General features: G+C 45.3%; 1 protein-coding gene across 3 annotated transcripts; it reads right to left on the bottom strand.

Moving 5' to 3' along the window:
* Nucleotides 1–125: 125 nt before the first annotated feature.
* Nucleotides 126–25021, bottom strand: vaspb (vasodilator stimulated phosphoprotein b). Of its 3 annotated transcripts, none has more exons than XM_086215483.1 (14): nt 24520–25020; nt 12718–12889; nt 10697–10877; nt 8521–8587; nt 7017–7114; nt 5569–5873; nt 5223–5347; nt 3986–4049; nt 3793–3820; nt 3647–3686; nt 3414–3470; nt 1949–2018; nt 1788–1845; nt 126–1702 (listed from the first exon to the last, which is right to left on the bottom strand). In XM_086215483.1, the coding sequence occupies exons 1-14, from the start codon at nt 24522–24524 to the stop codon at nt 1668–1670; spliced, it is 1305 nt and encodes a 434-aa protein (XP_086071609.1). In that variant the 5' UTR covers nt 24525–25020; the 3' UTR covers nt 126–1667. The 3 variants fall into 3 exon arrangements, with proteins under 3 accessions (XP_086071609.1, XP_086071610.1, XP_086071611.1); XM_086215484.1 differs by having other exon boundaries at nt 5223–5344; XM_086215485.1 differs by lacking the exon at nt 3414–3470 and having other exon boundaries at nt 24520–25021.

Below are 25021 nucleotides of genomic sequence, written 5' to 3'. Positions count from 1 at the left end.
TCTCAGAATATACAAAACTGAATAGATAAGCTTTTAAAAATCAGGCCTGCATTCTTTATGTTTACATTAAATCGATTTCGCAACAGGATGCAAAAAAAAAAGAAGAAAGACGCAAGACAAAGAAATGCATTTTAAGAAGCAGCTGTATTCGACTATAAAGGCATTTCTAATCCAGTGTCTCTAAGCTGTTTTCTTTATATTTCAGTGTAAAAAGCCTAGACTCTATTAGAAAAAAGAAACAGTAAACCCAAAATAACATCTCATAAGAAAACAATCATCAAAAGGAAAAAAAAAAATCCCCATTCACCAGTCATTTCAATTAAAATAGAAACACCATTTCATTTTGCTAACATTTTCCCTCAAAGCAAATATATATTTTTCCTTATATATATATATATATATATATATATTTATATATGTATTTATATATATATATATATATATTTATATATATGTATTTATATATATATATATATATATATTTATATATATATATTCTCAAGGCAGTTGGTCGCGGCCAAATTAATTGACCTCATCATGGCCATTTTTCAGGTTTCAAAAATAGAAAATATAGCTAGAATGGAAGAAAAATAACCAGCGGAAGCACAGTTTAGGACCACTGCACTGGCCAACAACAAATATCTCATTTTGACTGAGGGAAGAGTCTGTCAAGGCAGTGTGGCACGCGGTCACACTTGACTCCGGAACAAGTGCAATGCAAAGAGAATACATTTCTTGCACCTCATAAAACTACAACGCACTCCCCTTTCACAGCATTCAGGTTGTCCGTCAGATTCCCTTTGCTTGTCTCTTCTTCCTCTACTGTCTCCATCTTGCAGCAGTGAAGGCTTGTGCTGATTTAGCGCGTCACCGCTGCTGGGAGCTGTAAATCCACTTGATGGAAAGACACTGTAGTAGTCAGGGGGCCTCGGGTCCATCCTCACTTATTGTTTTTCCACCTCCAATGACCATTAGAGTAAAAAAAACAAAAACAAAAAAAACCCAACAACCTCCTAGCAGATCTCCACACAGAACTATCCGTAGCAGATTTCGAGGCTGAACAATTGTATACAAACTGAGGAGGAAAGAAGAGGACTGTTGAATCCCAGCATCTTTTTACGATAGAAATGTTACTAATACCTTGTCCCTGAATACTGCTCTATCAGTAAATGGTGCGTCTGATAGCAGAAGACACAAGAAGCAGGATATCTGCAGAAAAGATCCATGATGTGAAGATTTATGATGTTATGATGAGGGTACATGGCGACAAATTGGAAAAGCAACCACGGCTGCAGCTCTGTAGTCTGATTGGGGTCAGATGTCCCATACAGGACATGGGGGGGGGGGGGGGGGGGGTGATGAACAAAAGAGGGAGAGAAGGGATGGATGGGACCACGTCCTAGTATTAGTGAGTGATCATCAAATGCGTCGCATGGCGGCCTGAGGAGGTTCCCTGGGTTACCATTTCTATGATGTGTGGATTTGCATGATTTACACACAAGCAAATGTGCTTGTGTGCGTTTGTGTAAAAGAGAAGAGAGAAAGTGTGTAGGAGAAAATGAAAAATCCCTGGGCTACATGGGAGGGCGCAGTGGAGGAGAGGTCCTCACAGGCCTCGAGCACCTCCACCTATCACATCCCTCCGTTACACCTGACACTCTGCAAAACTATGTGCTTCTCTTCTGCAGCTCCTGAATAAAGGCTGGGAAACGAGAGAGAGAAACAGCATTAAAATGATCGGGGAGTCAAGGGGAGTTTACTTCTTTGTGGATGCCAAGTAATCTCACCTCCGATAATTTCCTCTTTTACTTTTTGAAGTTCTTTCCGCACCTCCTCCAGGATCTCCTGCAGAAAAAAACAAAAACAAAGTCAGTCTGTCACAGTAACGCGGGCGTGCAGTGCAGCTCGTCTACAAGCGGTTATGAGCCCAGGCGATTGAGGAAGTTACCTGCTTCATCTTCTCCAAATCTGAGTCATCCATTCCACCTGCATCGTTGCTGTTGCCTGCTGGCTTGACCCTGTTTGATGAAAGGAAACAAAGATTTTGTGCTTGTGTGTTTAACAAAATGTCAGGAAGGTCCACCAACAGGCCCCATGCCAGAGAAGTCCCCATAGAACTGCAAGGAAAAAAGAAAAGAGCCACGAAGCAGCAGAGATGAAGACACATCCAGAGACGCAGTGAGGTCAGGAAGCTCCCTTCTAAATAACAGACCTTGGGAATAGTTCATCCTTTAGTTTTCACACCTACACTTAGTTTGCTCTGATCCCAACCACTTGATAAACTTGAGAACTTCAGAGACCATTTTTAGGGAAAAAAACACCATGAAATACGTGAGAATGTTCATTCAGTTGATATTTCTCCTACTTTTATTTTGCATTCATGTACTTTTCACCTTCGATGCAACTGCGACAGCTTGCATCTCAGCTGCATGCAAAAGTGCACATGTGGCGCTTGAACCACAGGAATTATCGTTAATATTTTCAATAAGTGCTTGAAAAATAGCCCCTGTATGGCCCGGCTAGACCACAGGAACTGGTATCCCTGTCTTGGGGAACCTTCTCAGCTCCTACCTCAGCGTAGGTTCTCCAGCAGCACAAGAACCATGAATTGTTTGCTGATGGCCCAAGACAGGCCACCACAGGATTGGTGACTGCTATTTTTAAAAAGCCATGTAACCAGCGGCACCTCACTCAAACAGCAGCGTTGTGGGGAGGAAATGGTCAACGTCTACCGTCAGCCTGCTTCTCCTCTGGCTAGTTCCCATCACCAAGTTCCAGAAACTGGTGGCTCTCACAGCGCCGGGTCAAAGGAGCAGTTCAGCTCAAAGTTGCAGAAATGGCAGTTCATGTAGGTCAATCGAGTCGTGGAGTACTCAAAAATGCAGTTCACACCTCCCCAACATGAACCGCAACTAGAGCACAAATGCTCAACAGCTGATTCACCTGAACAAGAAGGTGTGAAAGCACTCTTAGCTTGACACACGCATGACTGTTGATTACTGGTAGAAATCACATCAAATTTGTTTTTATTACCAACATAGAGAAAACACCTCTATGTATTCATGACGGCAACACACACTTCCCGTCGGTTATTGTCGCAAGATATCGAAAGCAGTTATAAGACTTGGAAAGTAGCAGTAAATTCACCACAAGAGGGCAGCGCAGACCCCGGCACGCACACCTGACACGGACAAATAAGTATAAATAACGTAATCTTTTGTGCAGTACTCTGAGAACCCTCTGTTAGTGCACCTTCAAGTCCCGTGGGTGCATGTAATTCTCAGATCCATTAAGCGGTGTAATGAAGAGTGAAATATGCTGCCTCAGCAGGCTGCAGCGATGCTGTGCTAACCTGAGGAGAAAATGAAAGCAAGGGGAGCGAAGGTCACGAGTGAACAGGGCAGCATGTATACCTGGAACCTTGGGACAATGAGGAAGTGGAGTCCAAGCTCTTGGGGATGGAGTTATTCCTGTTAGTGAGACACACACACTCTCCTCTTAGAACGGCGATGGAAGACCATTCAGAAACAAAAGCACACTTGTCCACAGGCACAATCTCATACACACTGGTGGAGAACTACTCTTCAGACAAGACTGGGGGCTGACAGATGAGCTGGTGGTGACAGATGAAGGCGGTGTGAATTACCTGGTCATAGATGATTTCTCCCAAGGTCTCCTCAGGGTGTCTGATGATGAGAATGTAAGCAAATATTAACTTTTACTTTGTACATTTTATAGAGTTGGAGAATGTATGTAGGTTGCATGCCACAGATAAAAATCTGGAGTTCTCACCGCTTTGACCTTGAGGCTCTGAATCATCCTGAAGAGAAAAGACCAAGACCTGTAAATAGTGAGTCATCCTCAAGCAGTTTCTACTTTTTTTTTTTTTAAAGACCATCCATCACCCACAGTGTCAAATCATTTCAAAACACATTTGTTTGGTCTTTGTGAGACTGAAAACTCTAACAGATAAGCAGCTTCTTACACTGTCTTGTGTCTTCACAGGTGCTTTCTCAGGTGCCTTCTCACCTGTGTCTGCAGCTTTTCTCCTGATGTAACGAGAAATCACATGGAGGTAGTTAAACCGTGCGCAGTTGAATAATATTTGGTGTATCCTAATACTGCAGTTTCTAAGATTATCGAGTAGTTCCCAGTAGATTACCAGGAACACCTTCAAGGCACCGCTGGTGATTTTCACCAGTCACACATGCAGTTCTCTTCCAGAGCATTCCTGTCTTACATCCTTTCATGCCAGTCATACCAATGCTGGTAACAGGCGGGGCGAGGTGTCCTACGGAGGGCAGGAACAGGCCCTTCCCTGTAATTCACTCACAACACAGCCTTCCCAACCTATTCCCTGGAATGTTACTAGATCATGAGGTGGGAAATGCCAGATTTCCCAGGGAAAAAAAACGAAACAAAAAACAACAAATTTCTGGGATGAATGGGATGTGTGAATAAGCCTGGATACTGATGTGATCGGGTGTCAATAACCGGTTTAATAACATAAAATAAAGGACTGTCCACATCGAGACTGGTAACCCTAAGATGAATCTGAGGAAGCCTGCGATGTGAGACGTGATAAAAACACTAACAACCAACCAAAGTCCATCTACGTCAAGACATGAAAACCTCCCTGAGAATTTCAGCATTGAGGTTCAATAAAATCTGTCCGCTTGATTAAACTATCACGTTTACACAAGCACCATCCAGGCAGAAGAGCACCTGATCACACAGCTTCAACTTATTACAGATCATTTGACTAATTTAGACCTGCGCTGAACCGAAATATACTCCTGAGTACGACCATTCATATATTAGTAAACCGTTTTATTTTCACCATAAGTAACAAAGCAGGGTTCGGGTTCAAGCAGTTTTCTTTGGTGGTGGGTAGCTGTTTACGGAGCTACTTGCTCATCAGAGAAAATAAGACAACAACAACAAAACCACATCAGTCTGAGTAAGGGGAAGCGGTGCTTCGTGGGCACAGCTCTCCAGTGGCGCATGTGCCATCTCTCTCTGAGAGAGGAGAGAGTGGAGAGTCTCTTTGAATTTACTGTGAAAAAAGAGCAGTGACACGGTTTTAATTCTCAGCCTGTGGTTGGAGAGGGTGCTCTCCTCACTATCTGTCCTGGTGTGGCCTGCACTCAATGCAAATACTTCATTTTTGGAATATGGCCGTTGCCTATTTGATGTAACTGCTGACTCGTGGTGGCACCCACCTTCGTGCCAAGATGGCACTCATCTCACCCATCAGACCACCTCCTCCCCCTCCCCCTATAGAGGAGTTGCTGTTGCGGCTGGAGTCTGCCCTGGACATCGGAGCTGCAGAGCCTCCTTCTTCCTGCTGAGGGCAGCAAACGGCAACAAACAATAGAGAGTTAAGTCAACAGCGAAGGCCTGGCAGGCGCAAGTGGATGCATCGATCTGCATGTGGTAAGAACATTAAGATCGGATCAATAAGAGATCAGAGTGTGATAAGAGCAGAGCACTGATGGTCCATTATGTCATCAGCAACAACGCACAGAAACCAACAAAATACTCACAACAAATTAGCTTGATACTCACTTTAGATACTTTACGGAGCTTCGCTCCTGCTAGGGCAGCAGCCAGGCCCCCTGCACCTCCAAGGCCCCCTCCTCCTCCTCCTCCTCCTCCTCCTCCACCACCACCTCCTCCTCCTCCTCCTCCTCCTCCCCCTGCAGAGGGCAGGGGCGGAGCTGGTGGAGGTCCTGCTGGAGGGGGTCCCGGAGGGGGAGGGATACCAGAGGACGGGGGAGGCCCAGGGGGTGGGGGAGGCCCAGGGGGTAGAGGAGGAGCCGGAGGAGGACCACCTCCTCCAGGGGCCAGCGGTGGAGCCGGAGGGACTGAGACTAAAACAAGAGAGAAAGTATTCGTGAGCATTCTCCAGTTAGAGACCAGTGACCGTGTGATGCAGGTGAACCATCGGGACCGCTTCAGAGGATGAAGGTTTCTGAATCAGACAATACCAGAAGAACATTTATAGCTTATCTAATTTGACTGGTATTTCTCAAAGCAGTTCATTAAGAAGAGAAGAAGATTAAGTCAAGCAAAAAGCACGGTTCTTCAGAGAAGGGAGTACGGGTTAAAGAACAACCAGTGAAAGACACATCAATATTTCCAACAGGCTAACGAGAAGATGGTCACGTGAACCAGAGTTCCTTCAGCAGAACGAGTAAAGGTAGCGTATACGTAAGTGGTGTGGCTACCACAATTTTGAGTGCCATAAATTTAAAACAAGTTATTGAAAATGTAAAAAGAAAACAATCTTTGTGGCCCAAACCATTTCTGCTTACAGTAAATATCTTATTTTCATGTTATGATTGATAGAGACTGTGACCTGCTCCAATTGTCCTGACACTGAAGGTGAAAGGCTTTTATGACACCCATCTCCTACACTCAGAGGACACCCAAACTCTGGAGATACATGCTTATCATCAATCGTCAATCCAAACAAGATAGATCCACGCTAGCTAGCTTAGCATGACGAATGACAGTGGGTGGAAGTGTTAGGATTCAATACCTCTGTAAAATGTAATCAAATAGATCAGGTTCAGGATGGCGGTTTGACGAAAGTAACAATCCTCAACCGTGATTAGTTACATTAGTCATTCTTCTCACTTCTTCTCTTCCAAAAAAGTGTATTTGATCAGAGTTGATGGAGTGATGCTACACAGCCCATCCACTTCCAGTCACTGTGCTAAGCTAACTAGAGGCCAGGTGGTCTCTGAGGGTCTCGGCTCCCTGATGCAGCTCAGAACAGAGAAGGGAATCTATCTTCTTGTCAGACCCTGAGGACGATGGGCAAAAAGCTTATTTTTGTTTTTTCCAAAACATTAGAGTGTTCCTAAAATAGTGATTACAGGTTTAAATTAACCAACTGGAGCCTGAGTGCTGTACGTTCACCTGAAAAAACTTGAAATGTGAGGGAGCACTTAGACCGTAACGTACAGTATTCAGTGCAGTAATGCTGACCAGCCTGTGTGTTTTCTGACCTGCAGCACTTTGTCTCTCTCTTTCCTGCCGCTCGCGCTCCTGTCGTTCTCTCTCCTGTCGCTCTCGTTCTTGCTGTTCCAGCCTCTGCTGCTCCAACCTGCAGACACACAAACTCAGCACTAAACATTCTGTGCGTTCACACACTCAGCGGGAAAGATCAATCATGTCTTCTACCATTTGGGTGATATGACTGGTCGGGTGACCATGAGATAAAGCAGATAGCAAGACTGTAAGCGGGTGTTAACGCCAGATTTCAGATATTCTCGATAGAATGTGCCACAGATTGTTGGATTATGTATGCAACATTTGTTGTTTCCAAACTATTCTGTCTAATTACAGTATTTGGCTCTACTGTAGCATGCTGGGGGAAAAAACTAAACAAAACAGGATTTGTATTCAATATACTGGTTATGATATGAGGTGGATTTCACAGGTTTGGGTCATTGAGAACTCCACAGCTGGACACAGTGGCCTAATTCCTGCTGCCTCTGTTGTCTACCACTCTCTCTCCTCTAAACACATCTGCCACGCAACAGTAACAGCTATAAACATGGCGGCACATGGACAATGCAGACATACACCCACTCGAAACATGGGTCCACGAGCGCGCACACACACACACACACTCATACAGAGGGATGGTGTTTCTGTGATATAAAGCACCGCTGATCGACTTAGGCGGCGCGCCGAGAGGGGGAGGGGAGGTCAAGTCAACATCCTCTTTTTCCCAGCTTTATTTTTATTTTTTTTGCATCAATTGATACCTGTGGATACTGTGACTATCATATTCATGCGCTGCGGCTAGTAGCATAAACAATATCTAGCAGCACCTGCATCTGTGCTTGATTTCTGCAGTTTTAACGTCAGTGCCTTAAGCCACAGCATGTCGGCAACGACTAGGGCGACTGTAATTTGACAGACGGTCCCTCCGGCCAATCACAGTCTCCCCCAACTGTGCAACATATTACCTTTTAGCCTAAATGAGATTAAAAGGTTAATGCCTGGTCTGTGCAGGCATGCATGGCGTCACCACAACGGGTCTTGGTGGAGGAGCAGATAAATGGATGACAAGAAGGTGGAGTTAATGTGAGATGTGTCCGCCTTGCTGTCTATTTAACCTTTAACCTACAGGGGCCGATTGAGGGTTTAGCAGTGTCAGGCTAATGCCATCAAATCCTCTGCATATGCGTGTGTGCAAAACTGCCAAGAGGACTACGGCAGAGCTAAGACAGCTTGACTTGCTATCGATTGTTATGCAACTAAACCCAGTTTGGAACTGACAGATTTTATAATATAAGGAAAGTCTGCTGGCCTCACATGAATGCACAACTTATCTAAATGACCAAACATTTGACTTTAAAATACCTGCCAAAGAAATAGAGACACTGCTTTTTTAGTAAGCAGCATTTAGTAAAGTTTTTTTGTGAACTGGACTTATTAACTGTAGACGTTGCAAGACGACACAAAATTAAAGCATATGACACCAAGAGGAAGCCGTAGTACCTCCGCTGTTGTTCAAGCTCTTCTGGAGATGGTCCATTCGACACTGGCCGGGGAAGTGTGGCGTAGCCTGCCAAAACACGAGCACAACAAACATCCTCAATACCAGTTACACAAATAACATAAGATTAAATGTTGTAGTTATTAGTTTAAACATACCTGAACAATTTATAACTCTGTTTTTGTAACACTTTTGTGTGCAAAGTCTAAACAACTTCAGACAACGATGATGACAAAGCTGAAATGGATGGCAAAGACATGGGCGATATCGCAAAAATCACTATATTTTCGACCAAATGCCTTGGTATTGTGGCACTGATGCAGGAATCACAACTTAGTCTTTCCCAAAATTGTGACATGACAAGATTTTTGGTAAATGATGTGTAATGTGGATATGGTGGCTTAGTGTGTAAAGGAGGCAAGTAGAAACACAGCCAGAGCATTCGGAGAGGTTCAGAAAAATCAATACATTCACCATAGTTGAGCCTTTAAAACCAGGAAAAAACAATATCCAAAATCTAAGACGATATCTACTCTCATATCATGATATGGATATAATCCAGGTAAACTGCCTCTGTGGTCACCAGGTGAGCCAAACGACTCGGGGGATCTTATCTGATACATTAATTCTAGTTAACAGTTCCTGAGCAGTGACAACGTTCCAACTTTATAAAAAAGCAGCTCGTAACCAGCATAGCAAAGTAATTACTCAACCACAAACTCGATGCATCCCACCGTCATGTGCACAGACACATCGTGACGGCCCAGTGAATGAATCATCTGGTCTAATTTTCCTAGATGGATGATTTGTTCCTTTGTTCCATCCGACAGTCCTGGTGAATCAGGTTTGTTTTAAAACTGAGACAATTTTCCAGGCCGTTGGTTATTAGAACATCTAAGAACTCATACATGGGGACCGCAACAGTTTCTGTGTGTCAGATACAACTGATCTGAGGAAGCTGAAGTTAAAACTGTCGGGGGGGAACAACTACAACACATATGAGCAGCGCTGGAGCACAGATATCCAACTACTAATGTGGGTAGGAAGAAGGAATCTAACACTCAGATGTGCTGTGCTTTCATTAACAACAACAACAACAACAATAATAATAATAGCTTTCATTTACATAGTGCCCTCCTAGGACCCAAGGTCACTTAACATGAGATGGAACATACTGGACAGAGCCATCCAAAAATATGAGGCAGTATAAAAACAAATAACAGGTAAGCAGAACATAAACCTAAAGGCTGACATGACGAATAAATGTTAGATGTAATGGTGAACAGGTGGGTTTGAAAGCAGAACACGTCCAGGGTTGGGGAGACGTGGATGTCCTTGGGGAGAGAGTTCCAGAGGGTGGGGGCTGCCACACTGAAGGCTCTTTGCTCAAAGGTTCTGAGTTTGGCAGAGGGAATGACAAGGAGGCTCGTGTGAGCGGACCTCAGGGATCTGGATGAGGTGTAATGGCGAAGGAAATCGGAGGGGTACAGAGGGGCCAGGCCGTGGAGGATTTGTAGGTGAGTAGGAGGAGTTTGCAGGTGAGCAGGAGGAGTTTGTAGGTGAGCAGGAAGAGTTTGTAGGTGAGCAGGAAGAGTTTGTAGGTGAGCAGGAGGAGTTTGTAGGTGAGCAGGAGGAGTTTGTAGGTGAGCAGGAAAAGTTTGTAGGTGAGCAGGAGGAGTTTGTAGGTGAGCAGGAGGAGTTTGTAGGTGAGCAGGAGGAGTTTGTAGGTGAGCAGGAAGAGTTTGTAGGTGAGCAGGAGGAGTTTGCAGGTGAGCAGGAGGAGTTTGTAGATGAGCAGGAAAAGTTTGTAGGTGAGCAGGAGGAGTTTGTAGGTGAGCAGGAGGAGTTTGTAGGTGAGCAGGAGGAGTTTGCAGGTGATGTGGGATGTTTTACAAACAATGAAAAAAAAAAAACAAGTCCAGGCCACTCAAGTCCTGGACTCATAAAAATAAATGATTTCTGTCGAGTATTTATTTGCTCTTTCAATTTCTTGGATCAGAATGACAACGTTCCCCAGCAGACTCTTCCACATGCACTTTTTAGTAACTAACATTTAGGAAATAATTCAGATTTAGCACTTAAATGGCTCTCCATTAAGCTCGGTAAGTGGGAAGCAAACAGGAAACCCCATGATGGACGAATTAAAGATAAATATATGTATAGAGAGGGAACGAGTACCTGCATCTGCCATGGAGTTTAGCACCTCCAGAGCGTGCGCCATGCCATTGGCAAAGAGAGTAGCATCCTCCTTGCTGCCAAAGTTGAGCCCCCACACCTGCCGGGCATCCCGCCACTGGTGGAAGTTAGGCGTGGCCTGGTTGTACTTCAAACCTCTCACAATTGGACAGTTCATAACCACCTGGAGAAAGAAGAAAGAATATCAAAAATGAGTTCATATCTGGAGCCAGAAAAAGGACAACATTCCTGTTCATACATAAACGCTGGGTTGAAATTTCACCCAGCAGGTGGCGTGAAACCTATGAACCAGGAGGGAAAAATGTTCTGGTTTTGAGTGTGGCCTGAATGTGCTGACGCACCATTTCACTATTTGTTTAACAGCCTCTGAATTCCACCGAGCTGAGTGGAAGAGAGGAGACCCTGTCAGGGTGAATATCATCGCAGTCAACATGCAACGAAAGAAAACATCAGAAGGTAGCAATTCTCCTCTGCCAGCACAGACGCAGACTCCCAACCTCCGTCCACAACGCAGTGGAAAACAAACATTCAACGCCATCGTCCCACTTATGTTTAAAATGCAGTTTAATCAGATTGTAGTGGATGAAAGGAATGTAGACAGGAAGTTAACAGTTAAGAGACGAAGAGAAGTAGGATTAGCTTCTCAATGATCTCATCCTCCTCCAATCAGGAACATGTATAGAGGAGAGTGTCTGCATCAGGCTTCTCCCTAAATTGTCCCAGGAAATGTTAGACCAGGCTAAATAGCTCACAGGAAACATCATCCACTTTAAGAGCCCTCTCTGGGGAACACTTTAGCATGCTGAATGTTTAAAGAAAGAGACGCTGAAGCAGCAGGGAGAGCAGAGGAGTCGTCAAGAATAGACCTGCTCAAATTAATTCTGCCTGGAGTTTCTGCCCACCTTCATCTCCTCACATCTGTCAAGTCATAATATGTAGACAACCACATGGAAATCCTCTTTGTTCTTCCTCTTGAACGTGTGTGGCTGAAGGACAGTCTCCCCAGTCACTGGACCACCGACAAATTTACAATGTTCCACAAAAATTAAGCTTTAAAAAAAACAACAACAACCACCACTAGTGCTGTGCAGGCCCACAATTACGGGACACAGCTGGTTCAAGGACCTCAGGCAGCAGAATTCCAGCCTTTTGCCCACACAGATACATCCTGTTGTCTCTGAGAAGGCATTTACAAATGTCTTGATAAGGATCCAAGGGCAACAATCTTCTGTTTTATTCGCCTTTTTATGCCCAGCATCATACAGCCATTTGTGCCTATTTCCCCACAAAGAATTGGATAACTCGTAGCTAAATGGCTGCAAAGTTACCAATGACCTTGAAGATTTGATGTCATCAAAGCAGACTGTCTACAGTCAAAACATGAAGCTGATCTGTGAACTCGCTTTTGTTTGCCAGTTTCCTCTTAAACATCTGAGGAATTCAGTATCTGGGTTACGTGGCTTACGTCACTGTTCCGCCCCAACAGGAGAGACGCAGTCCTGAGACTGATTACGGAGGCCATCTTGAGCACCGAATAGGACCGATTCTTGTACCTCATGCTCACTCAGTGCTGTCTGAATATCTTCCCAATACTGTCAGCACTTTTCAGACAGAGGAGTCGGGAGAAAACGTAGTTCAAGTCAGGTAAGTCATTATCACTGCAAACCTGGCAGCCTGCATGAACTAAGATGACTTTCTGACTGGATGAGGCATCCAGGAATTTAAGAAAAATAAAAACTTACAAAGTAAGATGTCATATTCACTTAGCCAACACCTTCAGTGGATGAACTTACGGTGTTTTTATCTGTGGTTTTTATCCAACTGTCCAGTTTCTAAGAATTTTGCTCCATGTGAAATCACCCACAGACTGACACACACACACACACACACACACACACACACACACGCACGCACGCACGCGTTCCCCAGCCTTTGCTACTTCTGTCCCCAGAGGAAACCTTAAATTTCTTTCAACAAGGAGCTGCTTAAAGCTTCGGACTCACCTGCTGGTCTGTCTGCATTTTGCGTCCGACTATCCTGAAGGCATTGTTGGAGGGGTTGTGATAGATCTGGACTCTGCTGAAGGTCTGAGCTCCAGCACCCGCTGGCAGCCACTTCTTGTTGCCATCGTCATAGATCATCACAGTGGCCCGAGCCTGGCAAATGCTGGACTCACTGGAATAATGAGCACAAGACGGGAGGACATCACGTTAATTCAGGAAGAGTAGTCAAGCCTTTGGAGAGAACGAGGAAGAGAAATGCAGCAGCAACCAAGATTCCCACACAAAACTATGAACACACCATTTGGTAAGAAAGGTTTCTCGTCTGTTTGGCTACCAAAGAACTGCAGCCTGCCTGGTGTAGACACCTTCACCAAACTCTCTAGATCAATCAAGGATTGTGTAACTGAAGGCCTCAGAAGCCCCATAAAGGAAAGCAGACATGGCCAGAAAAGGAAGTGAGTGTTCACGTGCAAAAAAAGCACATTTTGATGTCCGTTCCATAGGTAGAAACTGCAAGACTAATAGAGGGAATGCATTAAATTGCTACTCTGTGAGAAGAAAATGAGATTAGCTTGATCACAAACGAGATGGGCGGCGAAACAACAATAGAAGCCGACAAAGACAGGAAGTGGTGCCGAGCTCTGGAATCTTCCACCTGCTCTACATCAACCTCCACCTCCACACACTTTGCAGGAAAACAGCCCCATGTGCTCCGAGATCCATGACAAAACATGTATTTATAGTTGTACGCGGGCGGAATACACACCAGTGTCTACACATGCAGGTGCACGCACGTCATTGCATTTGATTCAGACACAGAAACCTGATGCAATAAACACAATTACACACAGGAAAGAACAACGGATGACTTGACAAGAAAAGTGGAATTTAGGTGGTTAATATAAAATTACTGGAAAAAGAAAAAACACAACAGTGAACAACAAGGTGGCTAATTCCAATTTACCATTGCCCCTACTCTTTTTTTTATCCCCCCTCCCCCCTAAGAGTCCCTTAATCCATCTCTTCCCCCTCTCCCTCCATCTGTCCTGTCCATGATACAATCTGCTACTTCCTGCTCATAGCACCACCCACTTCCTGCTGCCAACACTGCCTAATAAGGAGTGCCACAGCCTCAGCAGTCAACACACATGGGTCCCACATTAACAGTTAAATCTTAGTGTGTATTAAGAGGAAATTATATTCATACTTCATTGCTGACAGCCACAAAGGTTAAATGCACAAGAGTGACATGTTGCCAGTTCCATGAACGTATCTGAAGTGTCAGACGCCGTCCTGCGGCGGTTTATTTGGCTCAGATCTTCCAGTAAATGTGATGGTGGTGGTTGCTGGTTTCTTTTTTGTTTCTTTTGACATCTGGCAGCTAAAGAGTTTTTTTTTTTCCCCCCCCGCTGAGATCCTGGACTCATGTTTTATATTTTGTGGACATTTTACACACAATTTTAAGTGTGTTCCCGCGTGTTTTAAATGATGAAATTTACTTTAGCTGAGGTTCTAAGAAGAGAAGTCTTGAGATCACGAAAACTTAAAAAGGTGTCCAATCATTGAAAATAAAGCTGCTTAACAATAAATTACCATAACATTGTGAAACACTTTCCAAAATCCTCCCTTTGTTGGGACTTTGTTGTCAATATTTGCCCAACTGTAGATAAATGTGCACGATTTAAATAAGATTTGAACTTTAAGAGATCAAAATTATTGTTGCGTCATTTCGTGGGGTTATCCTGGGGTGAGATAAGGAATCCTGGGAGCATTTGTTTGCACGTTGCCTGGATTTTTTTTTTTTTTTTAATCGACTAAAATTTTCATCAACTGCATTGATACTTTTAGTACCTGATTACAGTCAGGATCATGTTTGTACTTGAACGGCCCTCAAGACAAATCTGATAAGACCTGTGGTCAAACGATAGTATATCTTTACCAAAAAATAATAAAGTAATACACACACACACACACACACACACACACACACACACACACACACACACACACACACACACACACACACACACACACACACACCATCTCTGGTGTTTCCTGATCTGATGAGCAGGTCCTGCTGGTGCTGTGTGACTGTGTGAAGCAGAAGGGGGTGATGGGAAGTGAGAGGTGACAGAGGCTTTGGACTGGGAAACGGATGCATTTTTAATGGCAGAGAAAGCAAAGGCTCAGGGGTGAGACCGAGAGTGTGCAGCTGCATTATTGATGGAACTACAGACACTGAGACTCCGAAAGCCTGCGTGGCACATGCAAGGACTTGTACACACTCCCACACATGTCAACCTGCCAGCACGTGGGTCCATGTGTCGACCCGGTCCAGTAGGTGCACGTGCTGCAGAGGGCTCCTGGTTGAGTTTCAGCTAGATTGTGTTTTAGTGCTGAAATGAAGCACTGCAGACGCGGTTATAAAATATCTATTCCTGTCCAAAGACCCCCAGTCAGTCAGGACACTGAAGCCGTCTGCACAGCTAAGCTAACTAAGTGACCAGTTAGCGCTGGCAGCACAAACAGGCCGATGCTGAGCCATCAACCTTCAGCAAAGAACATGAGCCCATGAAAATAATCACCGCTGATAGATTGAACTTGCGCGCGCACACACACACTTAGAAGATAACCAAAACCAGTAATACGTTTATCTTTACGTGCCAGTAATCCAGCAGCCTCTTATTCTTCTGTGGTTTCTTGGTCAGTGAAGGGTTAACAGGAAACCGCAGTGTGTGGCCGGGCCACATGCTCTCTTGGAAATGTCTGTATATGGCTGTACTCACTGAGCTTTCCTCCACACTGTTGGCAAGTCTAGTCAGGCCCAGTAGCTCCGTCTCCTCCTCCACGTTACCACTCTCCCCTCGCTGTTCTCTCCGAACCAGCAGGGTCTGTACAGAGGTTCCTCTCGTTGGCAGCCATGTAAAGCTATAGCTTATATAACGCTGCAGCAAAATATACATGTCTCTATGTATAAATAAATTAAAATATATATTATGGACATGTATATGTATGTGGGTTAAGGCCTGACGTATATCCGAGGGGATGGTTGGAAATACTAACCACACAAAATCCTACAACTCAAGCAGCCGCACGATCATCCTGAGCATCATGTGACTGTTACTTTCAACAAAAATGACATCGATGGACTACAGTTCCCGGTCCTGAGACTGAGAGTGAAGCTAAGCAGCCTCGTCTAGACACTGAGCAGAGCAATACCTCCATTCCTGACTCACCGTCTCTACTAATTCGTCAGGCTGCTTTTATTCCAGGAGTTCATCTTACCACTATATCAAAAGCCTTTTTTTGCACTCTGAACTAGAGCCAACTATTATTTTTTAACGATGTCCAGGCTTTTGGTTATTTATGCCCTCAGGGATAAAAAAATGTCACGATGCTGAACAAGGATGGTGGTACAGCAGTGCAGGGGTAACACACACGTTAAGAGTCGGCCAGCTCATAAACGTCATGTCTCAAAAATCGATGACGGAGCATCAATCATGGATTCACGTGTAAGACACAATCACAAATCACAAAGAGGATAAAAAACAGATGTGGTTAGCCTCACCTAAGATGATTCAACACTGAATCATAAGTAATTTTCTTTGCGCAGTATAAAATGTCACACTCGGCATGACAAGTCACTTAGTAGGGTGACAAACCACTTCCTCTTGCAGCCTCACAGCTTAGAGTCCATATTTCACAAAAACTGCAGTGACAGAACACAACTATTTAAAATGATGGTGTCAATGCATCACATTCCTTCGTTGTATTTGAAGTGAAATCCATTCACAAAGACAGAAGTGCAACTTCCCATTTCTGCCACACGGTGTTGGTGTCTGAAACAAGATGTGAGTGGGGGGGGAATCACATTTCAGATGCAAAAGTGCATACACAAGTGAGAAAAGGAAGTCACGCAAAGGTAACAACATGAAAAACTCCAGCATTGACACATCTCTCTGTTGGTGAAACTTGTGTTGCTTCAACGGTTAAAAAAAAAAAAACCCAAAACCTGAAAAACAATCTTCAGTCCTGCAGGAAACTACATTTTATTGCAACTTAAATATCAGAAGCGAGGGGCAGGGTTGTCTCTTTACTGGACCGAGGTCATGATGGCAGTAAACGTCTTGACCTCAGAAGCTGACTAAGACACGGGGAAGTTCACACAATAGCCTGTTGATGCTAGCCCAGTCATCGGACAGTACACTGTCCTCAAACAACCCCCCCGGCCATGCACACGGCAGCCAGTGACGTTCCTCTGGGGCCACAGAACTCGGCAACCGGCCTCTCTGAGCTCCACACCTCCTCTTTGTTTCTCATGTCAATACTCAGCGACTCTCTCTGACTGTACAGGTTAGATAAGCTTTCCAAAAGCAAAGTACACGCCACGTCGTGACAGACCGGCGTGTCATAAACGTTAATGTGTAGCCAGATGTGGTGAAAATGAACTTCCCAGAGCCGCAGTTTAATTCTTCAAAAGTATGGAGAACAAAGAAGACTGTGAACAACAATGCAAATTATTCTGAGTCCTCTGCTCGGGTGACCGCGTCTCACTGGTTTAAAGGCGCATCAACGTACAACTGATGGTCGTAACGTGTGTGTGTGTGTTTTATCTGGTGTACTAAACACACTGTATTATTGTTAAAATACTACTTCAAGTGTAATTAGTGCTGCAGGAACAATCGAATAACGTCAGCCTGCGAAATTGCAAAAACGCCCAAACGTAACAGCGAAGAACACAAACGCACCAGAATTATGATTTTTTTTTAATTCGATATTTTGTAAACCATACCGCACAGATGTTTGCCTTGTAATGGTCTATGTTTGAGTTGAGGAATACACATTTTTAAAATTATGAATTAAAACTCCTGAGATTTTTTTCTTGATAACCTGGCAAAAAAAGACTCACGATGCCTTTAGTTTATTGAAATACTGTAAACAATAGCTGATAATGAGTTGGTGCCGAGCGATTCATCTCAGCTGTGTGAGCTGGACTGTGCTCCATCACACCGTGATACGATTTGTGATATTACAGGGAATCTTATTTTCCATTCACCCAGAGAAACCGGTGTCATTTTTGTGGATGTGTTTTATATCAAACAGATGTTCTCTTAAATCTGTAGTCAATAATGTGCAGGCAGGACGTCTGTGCAGCACCAGAATATTCAACATAAAACGGTATTTTGACACACCAGTAATAAATACTGCACCCTTACCACTATTTGAATATTGAAATTGTCACAAACGGAAATGAGCTCTTAATTTCTCACTCTGGTCCCAGCAGGATGAGCCCTGTGAGCCCACACACGCATGTTTACACGCATGTTTCACCTGCCCTCCTACAATGGCCGCTGATGATCCTGGTGGAGGGGATTTCTGCCGGGCCTCCTGAGCCTCAGTCGTCCCCGCTCCTCTTCCTCATGCCTGTTTCGTCTCTCGCAGGTCCTAGCATGCTGCTAAAAGCACACAAATAGACACAGACACTTGCTGCAGGCTACTGCTTTCTGCCTCCGCGAGTCAGCAGCACAGACAAGGACACGGAGACGTTCTCAGCTATTCCCAGTATCTTTGTGTGAATGGAGTTGTATCTTCAGCGGAAACTTCCCTACCCTGAAAATCCTTCAGGGCCCCCCCCCCCCCCTTTTTTTTTTTACACGCTGATTCAGCTTCGACTGGCTTTGTGGAAAATTACACTTTGGCCACCAACTTCCATTATGTTGTCGGCTAACTTCAAGAGCTGAGATGAATTCCTTCCTGCTTCTGAGGTAGTGTGTGTGTGTGTGTGTGTGTGTGTGTGTGTGTGTGTGTGTGTGTGTGTGTGTGTGAGAGGTGGGGATGTGGCATAAGTGGCACACTCAATGCCCATATTTGGAACCATCTTACCTCTGCCCTCCTCACTGATCTCAATTCCTTTTACAGGTTGCAGCACATCCTCCCGACTGAGCTGAGGGGGGAGCAGGCCAACTCCCCTGGAGAAGAATAATCCCCAGGGGAGAGGGGACCAAAAAAAACCGCTGATCTCTCAACTACCCTGACACTCTGGGCCTCAGCAATTCATCAAAACACCAACTTGGCCTTCTGCAATTTCCAAATTTGTTGAAGACTATTTATGTGTCAAAGCACTATTTCAAAATAAAAACGGCGGCTCTGCGGAGACGTCCTGCCTACACATCATACTCAACCGACTCCAGAAAACATCTTTGTTTGATCCAGAACCCCACAGGAACCCGACATTCATCAGAATAATGATGTAAATATCAGCATTCCCACAAGCACTGGAAGAATCACATTGTTGGTTTTTGAAAAAGCTGCCTGACACGTTACCAGGGAAATGTTCATTCTTAAGATTTCTCTCTGGACTGAAAGTGAAAACATTATCGTCCACATTAGGAGCCACGTTGCCAGAGTAGCATGACAACATGACCGCTCCTGGCGACGGCTCACAGCTCATCGCCACACAGGAGCACATCACTTCACGCCACGGCGACAACTGCTGGCAACTTGATACCATTTTACGAGCATCGTTGTCACGGTCACTGATGATTACCAGCCCAATTCCTTATCTCCTTATTTCGCTGCCTGACTGACAGGCCTGATAACATCTGAGCATCAATAAAATTAAAAACAATTCTCCTTTTCTTTACAGGAGATGGCGCATGCAGCGGATTGCCCTCCTACACATTGGAGAAGCACGTTTTTTTCTTCTTTTTTTTAACCAATCAGAGACAGGGCACTTGATGCCAATTCAATATTTTTAAATTGTATTTTCAAACTTCACTTTCACACCAAAGAACATTCCCATAACTTCTAAGTTGTTAGACATCAATGCATTCACAAGTATGCAGACAAACAACGAATGAATCACCCAGGGTCCCAGCCTCGTAGCACCCGGGGAGCAACGCTGCTCCTCATTCATTGAAATGGTGGAACTGTTCATGAAAAGCACCGACAGGTTCTGTTTCCGAGCCTGCTCTTCTCTTTTACAAACCTTCAGTCCATATTTGGACAAATTCAACGTTATCTTCTTGCCCCAAGGAGACGTGGTGACTCAGGAAGAGGGGAGACGGGCAGCTCCTGGGCTTCCTGCTGCTCCGCGTCATCTAATACAACACTTGCATATTAGCAGTGGCAATAAGTGAAGTTAAGCCAGGAGGACCTGATAGGAACTAAGATGGCCGACACCATTTTAATGCCAACTGGTATCCATTATGATCCATTAAGCCGTCATGAACACGGTGCATCTCTGTGGCCATTAGCAGTGCTGCGCACACTGCATCACTACCCACAACGAGCTTTGGTTTCACCACAACGTGGACACAGGCAAGGCGATGATGTCACTCCATTTAGATCCCGTAAGTCACGTGACGACCCGATGGCTGCTACTCTACAGCGGTTCCAAATCCAACGCTTGACGGCTGGGATCGTTTCCAGAAGGAACCTCACGAGAAGGTGGGAAAACTTGCAGCTATGACGGGAGGATGCAAAGTTGTGTCGGAGACGCTGGAAAGGAATCGATCATCTGGTTCCTTTCTTTTTGCGCAGTTGATACCAAAGCAGCCGTCCCCGAAGGTTTCTGGTTGTACTGGACCAATCAATGATCAGGACGGCTTCACGGCACAATATTGATCATCCGTTCATTAACAGCATCGGGTGTTTCATCCATTACAGAGTTGGTTGTGGACACGAACGTTACTTCCTAGCTTGTGCGGGATCACAAACTCACTGTGACATCACCGACAGAACATGACACACAAACCGCTGATCCACCGTTCAAATCAACTACTTTACATTTAACGAGAGCATTTACTCTTTCATTAAGAAGTGCAGCGTAGTTAATTACAGTCACACAATGTAACGTGAGGCACGGCAGTGATAACAACCAAGAAGACAAAAAGGATGACCTGGTGTCAGAATCAGTCTTGACCTATCACATGTCCTTTACTAATTCAATTCGTGGTTGTTGGATGTGGGTGGAGGAAAGGGCAGGTGAGGTGGACCAGCGGGACCTGGAGGAGAGGCGGGGGGGTGAGGTGAGGCGGGGGGGCCGCCGGTTAACAGAAGCTTGATTTTGTAGTTGACAGCAGACAGGGCGCCGGTGCAGCTCTATTAGGAGCCAGGAGGACTCGGTGTGTGAACAGTCCGGCAGGGAGTTATGGTAAAAGGTTATATTTAGAATAAAGTGATTATACAGCGCAAACATAACAGCCTGGAGGCACAATTAAAGAAGAAAGGCAGCACCACCAAGGAAACTAGACAATAGAAGGTTTTGTATGTTGTAGCAAAGCGTCTAATCCGAGAGGCAGGCTGAAATAATGGCCTATTTATGAGTATGAGAGGTGGGAGGACCAAGAGGGGAGGACTGTTTCAGGGGAGGGGGCTGCAGAGTTAGCGGGTCTGATGAAACCAGCAAAAGACAAGCGATGAAACCCGAGCGCGGTCACACCAACGTACAGCCCTGAATTTCACGTGCAACACTCGATGATTCCCGAAATGAAGCAATCGTGTCAAATTACACGGCTGTGGAGTTGAAAAACAGCTGATTGTTTTCACTCTTAAAAAAAAAAAAAAACCTTCATGATCTCAGAAATGCGCAACGCCACCTATAAATGTGGGGAAATGTAGAAGGTACAAAAATGAGTTCATTTATTAATTAACACCTGAATGGATTCCACACAGGTGGGATATGATTGGTTTGTTTACTTAACAACACCCAGAAGCTTCTAGAGACCGAGGTAACCTGCGTCTGGTGTGTTTAAATCACACTGATATCAGACTTCAAGAGTAAAAACTGACTGTGCAGGTGGACAAGTGGAGACACGCAACCGAGCACACTCAATGTATGAACGTTACACAACGCTGGGGCATGGACACATCGCTATCGCAACACCGCCATGTTTCATCTCGTCATCCAATTCCTAATTCAGAAGGTGTTTGTTCATCACAACCAAGTACAACGCGACACAACTTAGAGCTACGTTTCTTGCCGCGAGGCTGTGGTGTCACGCCGAGACGCCAAGGAGGAGGAGGAGGGGTCTCTGCTTTTAAGGCTGATCAATAATCTTCATCATGCTCGAGTGTCAGGAGAGAGGCCGAGGAGAGCAGTGTGTTACACAGATGTATTACACCTGTGTGTGTGTGTGTGTGTGCCTGAGGCTACCAGTCATTGTTGAGTCACCCGTCTGACAAAAACACTGAATCACAGACTAAATGGAGTTACTTCCTGTGCCACTAAACACAAAGATGAAGTTAGCGTGAACGGCTGATTGACCTCTGGGGGAACTGACATGTTCTCACACAACACGATGGAGAAGCGAGAGAGAACATCTGTGTGTTTACGCCTAAATTCACACACTGTCCAGGACCGAGGCTCAACTCCTGAAGACTGTAAAATCATTCAAAAATAATCACAATTAGACCACCCCCCAATCAAAACTTTGATTGAAACAGCTGAAGCCGGACACAAATGTATCAAAACCAAAATGTAGACGTTCCTTCCTTCAGTGGTTCAGCATATTTAACAGCAGGTCAGAGGGAAACTAGCAACGAGTCGGAGGGCAAATAAAATAGTTGTTCAACAATTCTAGCCGAGGTAAAAGCTTTTAAACGTCCGTATTTGAAGTCACTTCTGCAGGCCCTCAGCGGAGCACCAGGCTCAGATCCAGCAGAGCTCTTCAGCTGAGGTCCAGCGCTGCCGAGCTTTTCTGCTCATCGAGGGGAAATCGTTGAACTTTCCACCAATCGGCTGCTTTTCTCTGTCAACATTTACATTCCACGGGGACAAATGACGACTAACACGAGGCCGCATTCCGCTCTTCACGGATGATACCAGGCAATTCCAACGGAGGGTCAAGCTTGGTTAATACTTCTGTGTTGAACCAATGCAACGGGGCAACTGTGCCCCTCCTCAGAGGTTCTGGTGTCAGAGCCCCAAACAGCTGGTTGGCTTTGTGGCGTTTCATCACCAGCTCCTCCCTGAGCTCTCGGCACCGCTGCAGCTACTACACTCAGTTAATTTGTTCAACTGTTCCTTTTTCAAGCTCCAGTTCTGAAAAGGGTTGCTTGGTTTTAGCCAGAATTTTTAAGTACGCAACACCGAACACAGTGGAGTGGAAGCTCCACCGGCCCAGTGGCGCGTGAGACAGGACAGGAATCATCCAGCTCGGTGTGTTGAGAACAAAAGGGAACACAGAACCGCAAAGTGCTTCATCCCAGAGTTCTCCAGCACCGTAAAAGCACTACCTGGAGCCCAGACCCTCATGAAGGGGCTGCAAACAAATCTGCAACAAGTGCAACTGTTCCTTCTGAGGTGATGTGGACCGTTTCCAGCACCGTGTTGAACGTGTGCCTCTAAGAAACGGTTCTGGAGGCTCAAGACTGGTCTGACATGCGACGCGTACCACACAAAGTGGTCCCGAGTTTCTTCTGTACGGTTTAGGGAGCCACTCCTCCTGCGCTAGAAGTCGTACACACTGTAGTATTGAGCTAGCAGGTGAAGAACACAACTATCTGTGCACCCCAGTAGGTGTCAACTGATGTTCAGATCAATAATCAGCATTTGTCCATTTTTCTGACAGGAAATAAAACCCATTAAAAGTGGGCTACTTGGGCTCTGTCTGCACTTTATTTAATCTTTTCCGATGCTGAAAAGTGCGTTGGAGTTTGTGTCACGGACTTGATCACCAGAAATCAGTTGACCTGCTCTCCATTGCCATGGCCGCTGCAGGTCCTGAAGCAGCCAAAGTCCCTCCTGTTACTGCTGTAATCAAAGTAACTAAGAGGAAATATGCAAAAAACAAATACAAAGTGCGGACCAGCCCATGCACCTGAGCCGTGGTATACTGTTACAGAAGGAGAGTCTGAGATAAAGAACTAGTCGCACAGGTTATCAGCCCTGCAAGAAACATGCAACGGCGCTCAGGGAAAGCTACACATTCTCAACACAGGCTAAATGTGGTGTGACGTACGAGTGGAGCACTGCTCAGTTTAAATACATGAAGAAGAAAAGAAGGAGAAACCAGAGGAGCCCCAGTCAGGAGGGGCCGCTTCAAAGCATGTAACTTAATTGCCAACTGCACAGGCTGTGACAGGATGTGGAATTCGTGGACATGAGATTTCCACTGAGCGGTGCAAACCTCTGTGCACCCAGAGGGAGAAAAGCAGTAGCAGATAAATAGTTCTAATGTGGCGGTGGAGACATGCAGGCCGTGGTATAAACAACAAATGCATTTGGCACAGCAGGGAGTCCCAGTGGATCCTGCAGCCAAGGGACAGCAGGAGTGTTGTTGAGATATATATATATATATATATATATATATATATATATATATATATATATGTGTGTGTGTGTGTGTGTGTGTGTGTGTGTGTGTGTGTGTGTGTGTGTGTGTGTGAGAATGAATGAGAGATACACATTAAATGATGAGAGTACTACTACCATAGTTTTACTGCTTATTCAGAGTTAAATGCAGGTGCATGCTAGCGACACCAAACGTGGAGGTGTCACCTGACCTGCTCAACTACCCCAACATGTTCATACTTCGTAAAAACCAGGCTCCTGAACCGGGGCTGACGAACGAGAGGTTACAGACGAAACCGGATATTCGTTAGCAGAGGTCACAAATCCCTGCTCACCCCCCACAGACCCGTGAGTGCCCCCTTCGGTTCTGCTGCAGCAGGGGATATCTCTCAGGTAGAGAAGTGGGACAGCGACAAGTTTCTACGACTCTAAAGCCGTCTTGATGAAACTGCTGGCCGAAAGTAGCCTGGAAACGCAACCCAGGGGTTTGGTCCGAGTTCACCCACCTCATTGTTCGGCCAGAGTGGAGCTCCTTCCTCTCCTCGAAGGCAACTTAGCCCGACTTCGCGGCTGAAGCCCGGCGGTAAAACTCAAGCAAGAGTGATAAAAAAGATGAGAAATTCGGGCTAAAAAAAAAAAAAAAAAAGGGGGGGGGAGAAAAATATGAAGCACACCCGCAAAACGGGGGGAGCCAGTCGCGGGATAAAGAAGCACACCTCGACGATTTCCTGGTTGTGTGGAGCGGGAGCGGAGGAGGGAGGGACGGGGGGAGCTACAGTAGTGGAGCGGGCTTGTCAACTCCAATCACTCTCCCGCCGCCGGGGCGCTGAGCAAGCCGACCAAAGAGAAGTTTCCCTCCCGCACCAACCGTCGTTTGACCGCTCCGCTTCTGGATATTACACCCGTGTGTCTGAGCCAGACCGTGTTTTTTTTTTGTCCCCCCCCTCCTCCTCGCTCGGTCTGTCGGTAGGTCGGTAGATTCATTGGAGTCTGGCCCAACCCGCCAGC

This window comes from Aulostomus chinensis, chromosome 10 (assembly GCF_037954235.1).
Source record: "Aulostomus chinensis isolate RoL2024-O1b breed Wild chromosome 10, RoL_Achi_v1.0, whole genome shotgun sequence".
NCBI lineage: Eukaryota > Metazoa > Chordata > Actinopteri > Syngnathiformes > Aulostomidae > Aulostomus > Aulostomus chinensis.
Note: the sequence above shows the minus strand (reverse complement) of the source record. Positions and strands in the feature narration are given on the sequence as shown.